Raw genomic sequence first — 15,625 nt, forward strand, 5'->3', positions numbered from 1 at the left:
GTTTTTTTTTGACCATTTAAAGAATATCTCCAACATGCAAATAGAGTTTTTCCATGTTATGAAGAGAAGATGACACAATCTTTCATCTTCCCCCATCCCTTCATCTCCCCCCATGCCTTGATGTAAGGATACATCAGCAGTTAGCAGTTTTCTGGTGATAAAGGGGGGGTGATAGCTGCTCTTTCTCAAAATGGCAAAGTTAAATGTCAGTATGGATATTAGTGTGCTCTTGTTAGGCTGCTGGGTTTGGTCAGTCTGTAACTGAAATGTTGGGCCTATTTCTCTTTTCTTTGGGCTACCTTTCAGTTGAATGTTTATTCTCGTTTTATTTGTGTCTTTTCTTACTCACACAAAGAGACAACTTTGCTGGCCCATTGGCTTCTGCTTGCCTTGCTGCATGATGGGCTTTTAGGAGTTGCAAAAGTTAGGAAGCTATAAACCCATTTGGCATTTATGACTTACTGTGTGACATCTTTCTTGGTTTGTCTGCTTTCTTATCATCTATGCAATATTTCTCAAATTAGGAAGAAGAAAATAAAAAAAAAAAAAAAACCTAAACTTTGAGGGCAGCTGCTTATGAGACTGAAACATTTGAAACACTTTTTCATCAGAATATTGATAGTTCCTTTAAATTATTAAATTAACCATACATTTATTTATTTTTTAAGAGGTAAATTTGATTGTGACACCATATAGTGTTTATAGAGAATAGTAGGCCTTTTGTAAACGGACATGTCTAAGAAGGTACAAAATTGTGTCTGAAATACGGATATGCATAGATTAGGCTGAATAATTTTACATTCCTTTGAAAATTATTTTTGTAATGGTAGGAATAGATTTCCCAGGAAAGAGTATTCACAGCTGGGAAAACAGTTGCTACTTTGAAGATGGTTTTCCCAGGCGAAAGGCTCACGTCCCCAACTGTGTTTGGTATAAACAATATGTGGTGTATTTCTTACTTTTGTTTAAAGGAATTGTGCGTTCTTCGTTACATATTAACCAGCAAAAGTTTCATGCTAATTCTGAGTATTTGCCTTAATCTGTGTACATTCAAAGTGAATTCCTTACTTTTATTAATATAGCCAGGGTATTAAGTGATGGGGAGTTTGGTGGTGACACGCAACCGTCCCCTCTTTGCTATTAAGAGGGGAAATTCCTCCTTTTCTTCTTGGAGCACATACTTGACGTTTCCTCTCAGCTCCTATTCTTTACTCAGTGGTGAGACCTTCCTTGACAGTTCTTGTTAGGTTTCCAGTATAAATCCTTACTTTCATGACTTAGTTGCAAATAACTTCACAAAATTGAAATTCAGCATGGGATTCCCACTTGTAGGCTGAATTTGTTGAGTTAATGGTCTTCGAGCAGAGGCTAGGTCTGCTTGACTACGTGTCACCCAGCTCCAGTCCAGTGAGAACACTGTTTTCTGTCCTTTGTCAATTATGATTCTTTTCTGGTTTTATGTTAATGGCTTCTAACTCATCATAGAGGGACGCATCATAAATGAAAATTACTGGAAAAGGCCCAAATTGCTGAATGTAGAAAATTTGGCACAAAACCTCAAAATATGTATGACTTCAGTTAAAAAAAAAAAGTCCTGTTACGTGTTTGAATTCACAAAACACGTTCCATTTGGCAAGAAATTAGATTGTAAGCTTGAAAGGATAAATGTTTGCTACGTTCTGATATAGGATAAAGAACAGAGAAGTGGGCATCCAAAGGCAATTGTTCTTGACAGGGCTTGAAACTTGGAAGTGTGTACAATATAACATATTAACGCAAGCCTGATTCTTGTGGATTTGTTACTTCCTCTTTATTGCTCTTGGTAATATTTTGTTAATGTTAATTTGTTCAAAAAACCCTAAAATGGGACAGATTTGGATATTTAAAATGTGTTTATTCAAAAAAGCAGCTATTTTCCCTGTCCTTGACAGAATGCAACTGCTTTTTTTTAAACAACGTGGAAGTCTGGTATAAGGATTTTTATAAAATACAGATTATTGTGTGTTGATGGAATAGACTTAAAAAGAAAATAAAACCCCTAAAATTTTGGAGCAGATAAAAGGGGGAGGATGCTTCTGCAGTATGAATGAAAAACTAGAATTATTTCACGAGAAGTTTCCTCTTCCAAAATACCTTTTGTGTTTAGATGCAATATTGTGAACCACATGAAAGATTAGTGTATATTTATGTATGTTAATTAATAAATTACAGCATAGATAAAATGGCTGTTGGGTATTAGATCAAAGCCACACAGATTAATAAATACTTGTAAAGTGCTTGTCTGTTACATCCGACAGGTAATTAGAACAGAAAATTAATCTTTTGACTTTTAGAAGCTGCCTGAAATAATGAGCGTACAAGCATGGAGGTAGTTGACAGGGGAACCTCTTGCTTAAAGAACCAGACTCTGTCTTTGAATGCATTTACCTATTTCTAATTGAATCTCACAAGAGTTCTGTAGGATATCAAACAGAAGATCATCAACCAATGTTTTATTAAATTTCTCAGCATTATCTTAATAATTTGCATCCGTAAACCAGGCTTTTGCAAACAGCATATATATGCAAGGGAAGACAAAGCTCGGCTCCTACCATCTTACAGTCTGAAGCATGTCAAAACTGTTGAGAGAATTGAAGACTTAGAGCTGCATCACTTACAGAGGAGCAGAGAGATTATATAAAAGAGAATAGAAAATTTTATGTATGCAGGGAAAATATGTGCTTTTAGTAACTGTCATTCTATCCTACCTTTCCCTTATGTACTGAATCATACATGGGAATTATTCATATTTACCCACTTGTAAAATAACTAGGTGGTTACAGAACTGTTATACTGAACTGTAACGCACAGCTCATTGAAATCGGTCATAGATTTTGTGGACTCAGAGTACACTTTGGAGCTTTCTTGTACCTCATTTGCTGGTTCTTTTTTTCTAGTCACCTTTGGAATAGACAGATTTTTCCTATTTTATTATGTAAGTCCTATCTTTCATGGCTATTCTTATGTCCAAGTCTGTACATGATTTTCTAAAGGCATTTTTAATAAACTTGTGAGGGTTTTTTTGTTTGTTTTCATGGTAAAAGTTTACCATGCTTCATTTAAAACACAGTATGTTCTTTACATAGGTTTGTCTAGATTAAGTCATGGTCTAGTTTGGGCTTAGAATAACAGTGGCTGACTGTCCTGATCCTATATGTCTTGTAATAAAATCTTCAGGCCAAGACCCAAAAGGTGTCACTCGGTATCAGAGTCAAGAGCAGCACAAATCTAGCAGGGGACGGGGACAGTTTTCCATGGATCCTCATCCTTGTTATGGGCTGAGCACAGAGGTAGGTTCTATGTGATCTGGTGTCAACTTTAGTAGCATCTCTGCCAGCAAGTTTGCACTTCAACCGTGTCATGCTTCATCAGCCATCTTTACAGCAAAGTAAAACAACATGTCATGTTTCTCGCTATTCTAAGAGTATTAAGCTTTCAATATGAGAAGTAATTCTTCTGACTTTATGCCAAGCAAGTTTATGAATTTAGTTTCTAAATTAAGTTCCCACAGGCGTCACTGTTTATCTGTATCCTCTACCTGTCTTGTTACTCAGTCATCAGATGGGTGTTTGGAATATCATCGTATCGTTTAAGTGAGCTCTTTCCTTGGTTTCTCAATTTGCTGTGTGCACTTCACTCATAACTAAGTACTGGAACACAAGAGTTAAAAGGTTTCTGTAGTCAGGTAAAGCTTATTTCTCTTTTGTAGCTCTGAATGGAGAGAGAATGAAAGGAAGAAAATCTTATTTGCCTTTATATTTCTGTTTCTATTGAGAGAATGCCCAGGAAAGGAAATGTTTCTGCTGCTGAGGCAGAAAACAAATCTCCACTATTAGGCATTTCTACCACTGAGCTCTTTCTGTAAAAACAGCCTTAACTCCAATTTCTAAGCATAATTTAAACGATATTCCAGTATTTTTCCTGTTCCTCCAGTATGTCTCTTTCACAGGTTTTCTGAAGTCCCTCCAGAAAACACATTCCATGCAATTTGAAAAGGTTTTAAGCCTTTTCAGTGATTTTGCTTGCAGGTCAAGTGAGTTGGGACTTGTAAGCAAAGTTGCTGCTTTGATAAGACTTATCCTGCTGCATTAAATATTTATTTAGAGTAGGTTTATTTAAAAAGTTAGGTTTTACTTTTTCCTAATGAATGGTTCAGTAGTTTGTTAATTTAGAACTTAAAAACTTCTGGATATAGTCCTGTAGCAGACTGTTTGAACAATTTGAGAAAATAGGTTGGAAACCTGAATGTGGTTTTATCACCGGGGTCGAACAACTTCAAAAGCCATACTAAACACACAGGTTACTTTGTGAGACTCAGACAATCATCTTTAGATTTTGTAGTGGAATTAACTGGACATATGTAAAATAACTGAAGTAAGAGACTGAGTTGAAAGTAATGAGCTGATCCTGCCCTGTCTGAAGTCCTGAGAAGGCATTGCTTTTTTGTTGTCATCTTGGGTGGCTGGCTCAGTATGCAGCTGTTTATTCTTAGCTCCTGGCTGTGTCATGCTGCCATATGATGCGACAGAAGTCTAGAAGGAAGCCAAAAACCAAGGGCTAAAAGCTTGGTGTATGTCAATGTGGAATAAATAGTTTGGATGATACTGTTGAAGACAGGACACCTAAATTATAAATATGAATGGAGGGTGTTCAGATTTTCAAATCCAGCGTGTGTCTCTAAAACAGCGCAGGGCGTGCATCACGTGTACCTCCCCGGCAGCAGGGCTTAAGAGTGTGCAGAAAAGATGGTCTGTATGTACGTCTTAAATATGACTTGTTCCCTATCAGCTGTGGTTGCAGATTTAACATAAAAAAGATAAAGTGCAATGGAAATGGTGGAAATGGTTTGTTGGCGACATATTTATTAAACAGAATGTAAAAATAATAATAATTTCTCAATGTAAACAGTTTCTGAATGAGGCTAGGTCTAACTGTGTACCGATGGGCTGCTGCAGGTGTAATTGGTAATGTAAGCATAAACTTCTATTGCAAAGATAAAATTAAATCAATTGAATTAAACAGTGAATGTGGCCCTATGCTTTTCTGTGATGAAAGTTTTAAATATTTGTCTGATGGTCTGAATGGATAAGGTAAGACTTTTGGAGGGGAAGGGGAGGATACTGACCCTTAAATTGAAATCAAACCCTTATCTTTGTTGTTTTCAATCAAAATCATATTAATTCATTGGCTCACCTTCATGAATAGCTATTAAAATTCAAACATGCCTTCTTCATACACTCACTTGTTTTTCCTACTTATGCAGAAACAAGTTCAAATGGAATTAAATGATAACTGGGGTAGAACTTGACACACTTTTACTAATGGTAAACCACTCTTTAACACATTTTTTTATGTGACAATCCTAACCATTTAAAATTGTCCAGACAACCTTTTCCCTTTTGCAATCTTAATAAACAGCTGAGAGAATACAGCAAAATCCTTACACGGGAAAAAATTCAGTTAGCTTCTAGTAGAACTTGATGGCTGGAAAAAAGATTAGAGCCTGCACTGTACAGCCAATGAATTTTGTTTAAAACCCAGATACTTGGTCTGAAATTTTAAAAGCATTTTCTTGTTAAAACTTTGTGCTCAATTTTTTTCTTTTAAAGCTTGCCTATTTGCAAGTTTAGTAGAATGGATTTTCTATGCCAGATAAGCCATTTTCAATTAATAATATAAATGTCAGATTACATTGGAGGAATATAAGATGAACCTGTATCTCTTTCATTTGATAGAAACGATATGGAAGAAAATAATGTTTTAAGAATTCTGACTTTTGGTTTTTTAAAATTTATTTTATAGTGCATGTTGTCTTCTGGAATTGGTGGATTGACTACTCTAAATGCTAGCGTTCTGATTTTCTGTGGAGCCAAAAGGGGAAGGGAGGGGCGACTTTTCTTACATCTTGCCCGTATTATGTCAAAGTCTTGCACAGAATCTGGGATCGCCTGACTCATTGATTCAAATTCCCTGTCACATGCCCTCACATCATGTAATGCTTTTCATAAATTAATCAAGCTTTATCTTTAGACTGACTGACTTTGCTTTTTCTAGATGTGGATGTGTTGTCTGCACAGTTGGTATTTAGTGTATCTCCTAAAACTGTTAAAAGGATGCAAAGTTACACTTAACATGTTAAAATGGTCTCAGATAACTATTTTTTTCCTCATATCCTTTTACACAGTTGAGGGAAGACTGTTGCTTTCAGTCTTATCAGGTTCAGACTGGTGTTAGTTTGTGCTATTTGGATTTATTTTGTTTCTAGATATTCAATAATACTCTGTGCATTCAAGACATTTTTGTGTTAAGGTATTATTTTCAAAAGCAATTAATGGTTTCAGGTATTCTTTGATGTATTCTTTCAGGTATTTTTGTATTTTTTATTATTTTTCTGTTTTTCTGTTTGCTTTTCCTAATACTAGACTCTTCTTGTTTGGAGACTTGATAGAGAATATTATAGCAAAGATTGTAAGCATCTGTGATAAACAGGTTTTTGAATCTCATAGTTGTCATCAGTCCAGCATTTTAGAAAGGCGTATGGAATCCTTTCCTTAAATTAAACAATTTGTGAGAGACCAGAGAGAAAAGTTAAGTAAAGAAGTTGTATCAAAATTATTACTCTCATTACTCCTTTCCCCTACGCTCCAGAAGAAGTTTTCGGATGATTGTGCTCTTCAATTTTAAAGAAAACTACATAAAACACAGGTCTTTTTTGGTTCATGGATAAGCCATGGTAATGAGTTATTGCAAGATGATAGGCTGCAGAAAGCATGTTGTGTGTGTGTGTATATATATATATATAAAAATACATAAAAGTTGTATGGCATTTCTGTAAAGATTACTTTGTACATACTTACTGTTAAAAAGAAAAACGGTTTTGGAAGAAGTGTGTTATTTTTTTGCCTAGGAGAGTACTTTAAATAAAAAGTTAGTGGTATGTTTAAATTCAGTAATTTCAGGCACAGTTCATAAGCCTGTACCAAAATCTTAACAGTAGGAATCTCATCAGTTAGCTTAGATTTGTAACTTGGTTTTAAATATACAATAGGTTGTTTCAGGTTGAGTAAATACTGTTTTCTTCGTACTGTAGTAATCTGATCTTTCCTAGATTTCACTGTGGTATCAGGACATCACTGAATACAATCACGTAGAAACAAACTATTTCATAGTATGTATGAGTAGGCATTTGCTAATAATGTCTATTTATTTTAAGAAGCTTCTGAGCAGAGACATTTTCTGGATTTGTAATCTACAGTGATGAAAGGGCTTCTACCATAGCCTTGATCAAAAACCAGATTCCTATGTTGGAAGGGAGGAGGCGGGGAAAGGAGTTTACGCCTATAAAAACAAAATAAGCAACAACTACAATTGGAAAAGTGCATTGCTGTAAGCCCTAGTTAGTTATTTATTCATGCCAAGTGTCAAGATCACACAGACCTAATATATCTGTAATCTCAGAAGTAGTGTCTTAATTCACAGAATTGCATTGCCAAGAGAATTATCCATTCCTTCAGTTCTGTGTTGTCTGAAATAGCTGTCTTTCAAGGTGTGATTAATGTACATTGGCAGTCAATAGAATATGAGTAATTGTGGCTAATTCCAAAAGTGAAACTAATGAGGGAAAAGGGCTATGCATGATGTAGCACAATAGTGTGAGATTTCTTGCTAGCTAAGTGTTGTTTAGCAACTCGTTCTATGCAGAGAAGCCATGGCAATGCTTGCATCTTTCTTGAGAGAAGATATATTTGGTGTTCTACAGGGAAGAGGTGACTAAATGACATTTTTCCTTAGACTGTGATTAGCAGTCACTTGCAAATAATCAGCAGTTGTCACAAACTCCACCCTGCAGTTCCTGCTCCAGTTGCGGGAATATCTAAATATCTATTTCAAATTCAGCCATCGCCTTGTGGCCTTTCTGTTTATAGGTCAAGTCTTTTGTGGCCAAAGCTTCCACTAGGAAACTCTAAATATTTCATGAGAAATATGACTGGAATCATTGTTTTCACTGTTTTCTTTATTACTTAGTAACTTTAGTCATTGTTTTAAGTGTTTACTTTTTGAAAAAATCCTTTAAAATCTGTTCATGTGCTAATTAGTTCATATATGACATTTGAAAATAGGACAGAGCATCTTATTCTGCAGAGTTCTCGTTCTTAAGTCAATGAGCACAGAGGTTCACTTCAGCGATGCAGCAAGTGATGTTTTAATGATCTCGCACACTAATCTCTAGGAACTTTATAGCTTCCTCTATACAAGTTCAGCAGTAGCCTGTACTAAGCATCAATCAGATTTAAAACCATTGTTTTCAAGTACCTGGTGCTAACATTTGTTTTCCTAGTATAATTCATCTTCAAATGACCAACACAACCAACATGCATCTTAACGTCTTGAAAGGCCAGTGGTTTCTGGAGGTGGGGAAGACTGTGCACAAAGTGCAGATCTGATAATACCTCATCACACTCCTCATTACCTAAGCTCTTCCTTTCTAAAAACTGAAGCTTCTGGTTTCATAAGTGATTTTTATACTCTTTTGCAGAATGTGACTTTTTTTAAAGCCACAGCATTTTGTTCTGGCAATCAAAATAGGCCAGCTAATCGTACAGACATCTCGTGCAACTTGGACTTAAATCTGAAGGCAGATACGAATGTATGTACGTGTGTACTGGTATTTTTGACAAAAGGACCGATTATGTCTGTCCTGGGAAAGATTGTCTTGGGGAATCCTTAAAAGGCAGAATGAAGCCTTACATTTTGCTTCTGTGAAGTTGTTTGAGATGAACAATATAGTTACAGATGATTTCAGTTTTGATGAAGTGCTGATGTAAACAGTGACAAAAACTCACCACTGTGCTAGATGATCTTAAGATTAAAAAAAAGTTAATCGTGGAAGACATGCTAGAATACAGTGATGATAGTACTATGTAGTTCTTCTAAGCAAAGTCATTTACTTAACGTATTTGGATGAAAAAAAAAAAATCAATGTTTTCTGCATCTCCACATCAATACATTGTAATGATTTTTCCCCATTCTTATGACAGCTTCATTATTTCAGTGGAAGTACCTTATATACACCAGCAAAGTAGTGTCTGATAATCAGGTTACATCTAGAGTCTTCCTAACTTGATAAAATTTTCTTCTATATTGTCATTCATGGATGTATAATACAAATGAAAGCTCCTTCAGTGCTCAGCTTTTAATAATCCTGTTCATAATTAAATATAAATCTGACTAAAACATTCTTCTACATTAAAGTCTTGTCATAAAAACATTTTGAATATAAACCTTCCATACTCAGAGTGATACAATATATATATATAAACACACAAACGCACTTTTTTCTATTAGTAGCAAGCGTTTTGTTCACTATTTGCACAACTTCACAGTCATGTTTTATACAACCACTACTAAATCAGACTTCTGATTGCTCATTACTGTCAGGAATGACAGACGTCAAGGCAGCCTGACAAAAGCGATGTATCGTGGACATTTTTGTTTTCTGTTCAATATACAGTCGCAGTTTGTCTCTGAAGGTTTCCCCTAGAAAACTGTAAATTAAGGGGTTCAAACAGCTATTAGAAAAAGCTGCTAGGTTCACAATATGTCCTGTTAAAGGATAATCGTGTCTGAAGGATGGGCTGCTCGAAGACACAGGCTCGCTTTTCTTTTGGAGAAGTTGAACACTAATGAAGACGTTTTCAGGTAGCCAGCAGATAAAGAAAACCAAGACAACAACAAAGATCATTCGAAGAGCCTTTTGTCGCCGCAGACGGAGACTCCTATGCTTGTGTGCTTTTATAAGAACTCGAACAATTAATGAGTAACAAAGACCGATGATCACAAAGGGGATAATAAACCCCAAGGTTATTTCTAGCCACTGGATTTCTTTTACATCTGCAAAACAAAAATAGACCTCTCCGGTGTGTTGTAAATGCACAGCTGTAAATGGAACTAGTGCTGCAGAAATAGATGCCATCCATATGAGACCACAGCTTAATCTAGCGTGTTGCATAGTGCGAAATAAGTTGGACCTCATTACTTTTGCCAGCGCTATGTATCTGTCAAAACTCATCCATGTCAGAAAGAAAATGCTGCTATACATGTTGATCTGAAGGAACAAAGACATAAAGGTACAAATAATAGTGATATCATAATACTTTTCATCAAGATTAAAAACCTCAATGAGAGAATCGGCAACTAAAATGAGATCAGCTACTGCAAGATTTATGAAGTAAAGGTCTGGAATAGTCATTTTTTCACGAAAGCTTATGTTGACAACCAGTATCAGAATGTTTCCTACAAAACCAATAGGAAAGAGAAATATTGTGTAAAGACATGATAAGAAAAGACCAATAACATATTGTTGGTGTTCTGATTTATCAGCTAATCTGGAAGATATGCTTTCATTACACAAATATGATCCATTTAGGTTAAAAGTTGTGCTGTTACATATAACAGGTGATATTGAGGCAGAATAAGTTTCCATGGTTAAAATATGTGCAGAAAAGATATTAGTACTCACAGTTTGGTGGTAATGCCAAAAAAATCAGATTTTTGGTTCTTTTCAACTAAGTTCATAGTAAGCATTTTGCTTGGAATGGAAAAAGATGTACACTTTTGTATAGGAAATTAAAATTCTTTAGAAGCCAAATTAATTAGACTTAAAATTAACTGAAATCTAACAGTACAAATAGTAATTGTCTTTTTTCTTTTTTTTTTTCTTTTTTTACAGGACACTATATACATTGCAAATGAGAGAATTTGCAGTTCCTGTATGCCTTAAGATCATGTAGGAATCTTTTTACCATTATGGTACTTGAATCTCTTTAATAAAAGCTCTTCATCAACAGTGTTTCTTCATGCAGGTTGGAGGGTAGTAGAATTTAACTCCATTTGTTTTCTTTTAATAATCAATGAACATCCTTGAACCTGTAATATACAAATGGAAAACAATTAATCTCATACTCCAGCGTTGTACCATATGCTTCTGCTAACTTAGCATACACAGCTGAAGTTGTAGCAAACACCGTGTTTGAATATATATACACAAAGGTTCAGTTAAAAGAATTTAAATTTGTTCTAGATGATAATATATTGGGAGGGCAGATCTGTTAAAATTTGGTGTATCCTTCAGGGATTCAGTATGGGAAAATGTAGAAATACAGAAAATCAGATGAGTGAGTTTAGCCTACTGAAGAAAAACATTTTATATATATATATCTAAAAAAATATATATATTTATTTCATCAGCAGCTTATAAGGCTATTAAGTAGTGGAGTCTGTGGTTGAGAAGGCAACGGAGATGAAAAGCAGTTGGTTTCAGGGGGAAGGAAAAGGGAAATTTTAGAAATGAAAGTAATACAAACAGTATATTGATTTACACCAACATTATTATACTAAATTTGCTTTTCTTTGTGATTAATTATGTTGCAATGACTTCCGGATAGGAATGGAAAATATCAGTTATCTGATTTGTTTACTTATAAATGTTGAATGCTATGGACTCGAAGCATTGCTGGAAGTTTATTTAAAAGAAAAACAAACAAACAAAAGACACTACAAACAATAAAACAGCAAGAAAATTATAAACCACGGTATTTTGTGTTAAATTTTAAATATTTTTAATTGCTTTAATCTTCATCTTAGTACCAAAACCTTTTTAGTATGTTTGAGTGTAATTAAAATAAAGAGTTAAAATTGTTTACTAGTAAAATTCATGTGTATTTCCACATTTTAATGACTTAAATCCTGCTGATGTACAGTCTGGGGGAGGAAAAAGGAGCAGACCACTAATAGAGTAGGAGTGTTAGAATATTTTCAGTCAGAAATACAGCTCTGAGTTTGCTTAAATGTATTCAAGTTATCAGAAGTAGCTAGCAGATACTTCAATAAAGATATCTGTTCCAAAGCTTTTATTTCTTAATGAAATAGGCGTTAAGTACACAGTAGCTGTTTTTTGCTTTCAATAATTTTCATAATGTAAATCTTTATGATAAAATATCCATATGAAATTACACTGATTTGAAGAGGGTTTGGTGTTCATTTCAAGCAGCTATGGAAGTCAGACATGAACTGTTGTCTTTTATGTAACATCCTTTTACCTTTGAATAAGGCAATAAAACTGCTTTAAATACAATAAAAGATAAGATAACAGTCTAAGCAATTGATTTTAAAAGGTTGGTCTGTGGTCAGATTTTAATTACATCTGAAAGGCTACCAACAGCCAAGCAATTACAAGCATTATAGGTAACCACGTACTGTGAAACACTTTATTTTACCTTAATTCCATTTCTCCAGAGCTGATTTTCCTCCAGACAACAGAAGGCTGGGTCTTGCTCGGGTATACGCTTGATAGATGTGTCACCTTCCACTGCCCTGTCAGTAAAAACTTGTATTTAGGTGTGCAAAGCTGCAGTGGATGCCACCTGTTGACGATTCAGCAGTAAAAAAATCATATAAAAGTCTATTCGGTTTTAAAACGTCTTAAATAAAGGATAGTTTACAACAGCAAAATGCAGATCTTGCTGCATGTCCTTGGCAATAAAACAAGCTTTATAGATTCCCAGGGTTGTTCTAATTTGTGTGCAGTTGAAGTGCTGAACAGCCTTATAAGGCTAGAATTAACCCTGTTTCTGCTGGTTTCTTTTTCACTAGAACTAGTCAAGCGTATTTTCTCACGTAATTGTCAGTTTTATTTTGCCTAATGTTCATTTTGCCTTCCTTTTTGCCTCAAGCATTTTTTCAAACGATGTAGTCCATTCAAACCTACAGCTCAGCAGATCAGTAATTAAGACATTTATTTGCAAATCGTAACTGAGCATATTTTACATAGATATAAAGCAATAATTACTGTTATACGTGGTATTTTTTAAAAGCCTCTGGACAATCTAAAGATAAATACTCGATTGAGAGAAATCTAGCAGCTGAGAAGCGTCATTTGCTAAACTGACAATATAAATTTGAGTTTTCCTACCTTCAAGTGGATCCCATTTTGCCTGTTTGTATTTAAATTTTCAGGTGCACGTTGTCATCCTCACACTTCTTAGAATCGCTCAGCTCAAAATCACATGGATAAAATAGCAGAGAATGTGGAGCCTCTGTCTTGCATAAAACCACCAGTATTGCAGGTGGAGTTTTGCATTTCATCTGTAGGGGGGAAAAAACCTACTTGACATTTCCAGAAACACCACCTACCGGTGGCCAGAATTCTTAGAACAGGAAGAAAGTTAAAGCTTTCTTTCTCATAAAAGAAAATATTTTATTTGTGTAAGTTGCTTTTTATTATTCTATTGATCTGATACCTGAACGTTAAGTGCCATTAATGGATATGCTGTACCTTGATGCAGCAGTCTCCTGCTACTGGAATAAGAGAATTGGATTTCAGCATTTAGGATTTCAAGATGACAGTGTTATAGTTTCAGAAGTGTGGAGTAAACAATTAACAAGCCATCATCATGGATATATCACCTCTATTAGAGTGGTCAAATATTTTTAGATTGCAAAAGAAATGCAGCATCTGTAGAAAATTGAAGCAAAAGCTCTTTCCACAAGTAGCTTTGGCAGTAGAAGGCACTTTGCCTTCTAGTGCCATTGAGGCAAATAGATTATTTGCTGATTTTCTGTAACGCTCTGTGCACAGGAACACAGGATTTTGACAGTGTTACTAAAAATGTTTTTAAAGATGTGCTTACGTGATGACTCTTCATAAATAGTTTTGGAATAAATTATTAGGTAGCTTAAAAGAAAGTTTGTGCAAATTAGTGCTGGTAAAGATTTTCTGAACAGAAGACTTCCACTGTGTGTGGAGTGGCTTTCTGGAGTGTCTTTCTGCAGGACTGTGAGGACAGAGAGCCTGAAGTGTTTTGCTTTGAGAAGTGTACAAATATGATTGCATTATAGGACTAGAATAATTGTAATGTTAGAAAAATCTTGTGATAGCAGCTTTGAAGGTCTTAATTTTTTGCTGTCCTAACGAAGAGGATTATAAAGTCTTTATTGTTGTTTGTTGATCATGTGGTTTTGCTGTATTTAGTTCTCTCCTTCACTGATCTCGTAAGGGCCAGAAGGATTTTTTATTTTCCTTTATGCATAATGTTGCTTCTGGGTGTTAGTTGTTTGTAATTATGGGGTCCTGGACTTGAGAATCAGCTGGTCTGCCTGTCCTTGTTTTTTCTAGCTGGGAATATCAGCTGATTTGCTATTAAAACGTAGAATTGAGTGCTAATTTTCTTGTTTGAATTCATGATAAGAAATATGTCCTGTTGCCATGCTTGCAGAATTGTTAGGAAATTCTCTTTTGAAAGACCCACGAAGTAGCTGTTTTTCCTGCTATGAAGCATAAGAGGCCAAATCTAGTATTATTATATTGTATTATTATATTGTAATTAGTGAGTTCTGTATTTCACTAAATATTTTATGAGATGATCATGTGAATTCTTTGAATCCTGTTTCCTAAAACAAATGACAACGTCTTCAGGCCCTTGTTTATGCAGTCAAATTATTGTTACTGATTAATCTATCATAATCTCACTGTTCATCGCTACCATATTCCAGAAAATGCTTAAAACTAATTTTAGCAGCTGCTGAACATTATACTCTTTTTTTCTCAGTTGTTGATATTCCGTGGGACTTTATGGGGAGTGCCTTAATGAGCCGTACTTAGTCACAGTTGTGACTGTATTAAGTATTACAGTTCTGCCTGTCGTACCTTATCTTGATTGTTGCTGAGAATATGCGCGAAAGCAACTGGCGCGATAGCATTCATATGATGTCAAACCTCAATAATCCAGCATTTAAAGTTTTCCTAGGAGTTTATTTTTAAATCTGTAGTAGCCAACTCCTAAAACAGTGTATATATCTCAATCAGTGTGTCTAACACTATAGTCTTTAAGGAACACTAGTGTAATTGTCTATGATGTACTTAAGTGCACCAAGAGTCTTAAAGTGGGGTATAATAGAAGGTATTCTATGCTATTGTGTGGCAAAAAGGTGACAGCTGAGGAGGAAGAAAGCTGAGGAGGTGCGAGAACAATGTAAGAGATCTGGTGTATCACAGCTCTTGAGCCAGCACTATGCCTCAGCCTCGCCACCGGGATGACAAGCAGGATAAAGCCCTGCAGGGTCTAAGAGCTGTTGGGTTTTATCAGAAGTGTGGAAGTGCTTTGGGTATGAACGTGTTGAGTCCTGGAGAAATTCAGTCAGGGCCAGGGTGTATACAGTTGGAAAAAAAGTAACTATATTGCATGGAAGGGGAAGGAAGCTTAAATTAAAACTGTGGGGGAATGCTTGCAGTGTAATGTAACCGTATGCAGAAGAAATAAGATTTGTATAAGAATCTCTACTGAAACGTCTCCAGAGGAAATACAGATGCTGTTGTAATGTTCATGAAGTTTTGCAAGTAGATTGATCTCCTCCTCTAAATTCTCTCTCATCTTTCCATTAGCATGGATACTGACTCTCACCTTTTTCAGCCACCGAATGACATCTGTCTGCATCCGTTACCCAGTTCTAGAGCACCTTCATACTCATCCTGTCCAGCTGCAGTAACTTTCCCTTTCTTGCAAATAATTAAACTTAGTTTGAGTTGGAA

General features: G+C 35.4%; 2 protein-coding genes and 1 long non-coding RNA gene across 5 annotated transcripts in view; 1 reads left to right on the forward strand and 2 right to left on the reverse strand.

The window, feature by feature from the left end:
- Nucleotides 1-15,625, forward strand: part of CHLSN (cholesin) — a 130,196-nt gene that overhangs the window by 6,008 nt on the left and 108,563 nt on the right. The gene's annotated exons all lie outside the window — the stretch shown is intronic.
- Nucleotides 6,560-10,761, reverse strand: GPER1 (G protein-coupled estrogen receptor 1). The gene has a single exon (XM_010303418.2). It carries the CDS (start codon nt 10,520-10,522, stop codon nt 9,449-9,451), a length of 1,074 nt encoding a protein of 357 aa, XP_010301720.1. The 5' UTR covers nt 10,523-10,761; the 3' UTR covers nt 6,560-9,448.
- On the reverse strand, nt 10,772-13,143 carry LOC142603999 (uncharacterized). The gene is made up of 3 exons (XR_012837889.1): nt 13,010-13,143; nt 12,315-12,461; nt 10,772-10,965 (listed from the first exon to the last, which is right to left on the reverse strand). It is a non-coding gene; the product is annotated as an uncharacterized LOC142603999 (long non-coding RNA).

The sequence above is a fragment of the Balearica regulorum genome, chromosome 15 (assembly GCF_011004875.1).
Source record: "Balearica regulorum gibbericeps isolate bBalReg1 chromosome 15, bBalReg1.pri, whole genome shotgun sequence".
Lineage (NCBI taxonomy): Eukaryota > Metazoa > Chordata > Aves > Gruiformes > Gruidae > Balearica > Balearica regulorum.

Bases quoted from the DNA above. Each gene is read 5' to 3' on its own strand.
- GPER1 (XM_010303418.2), bottom strand. From the start codon at position 10,522: ATGGAAACTTATTCTGCCTCAATATCACCTGTTATATGTAACAGCACA.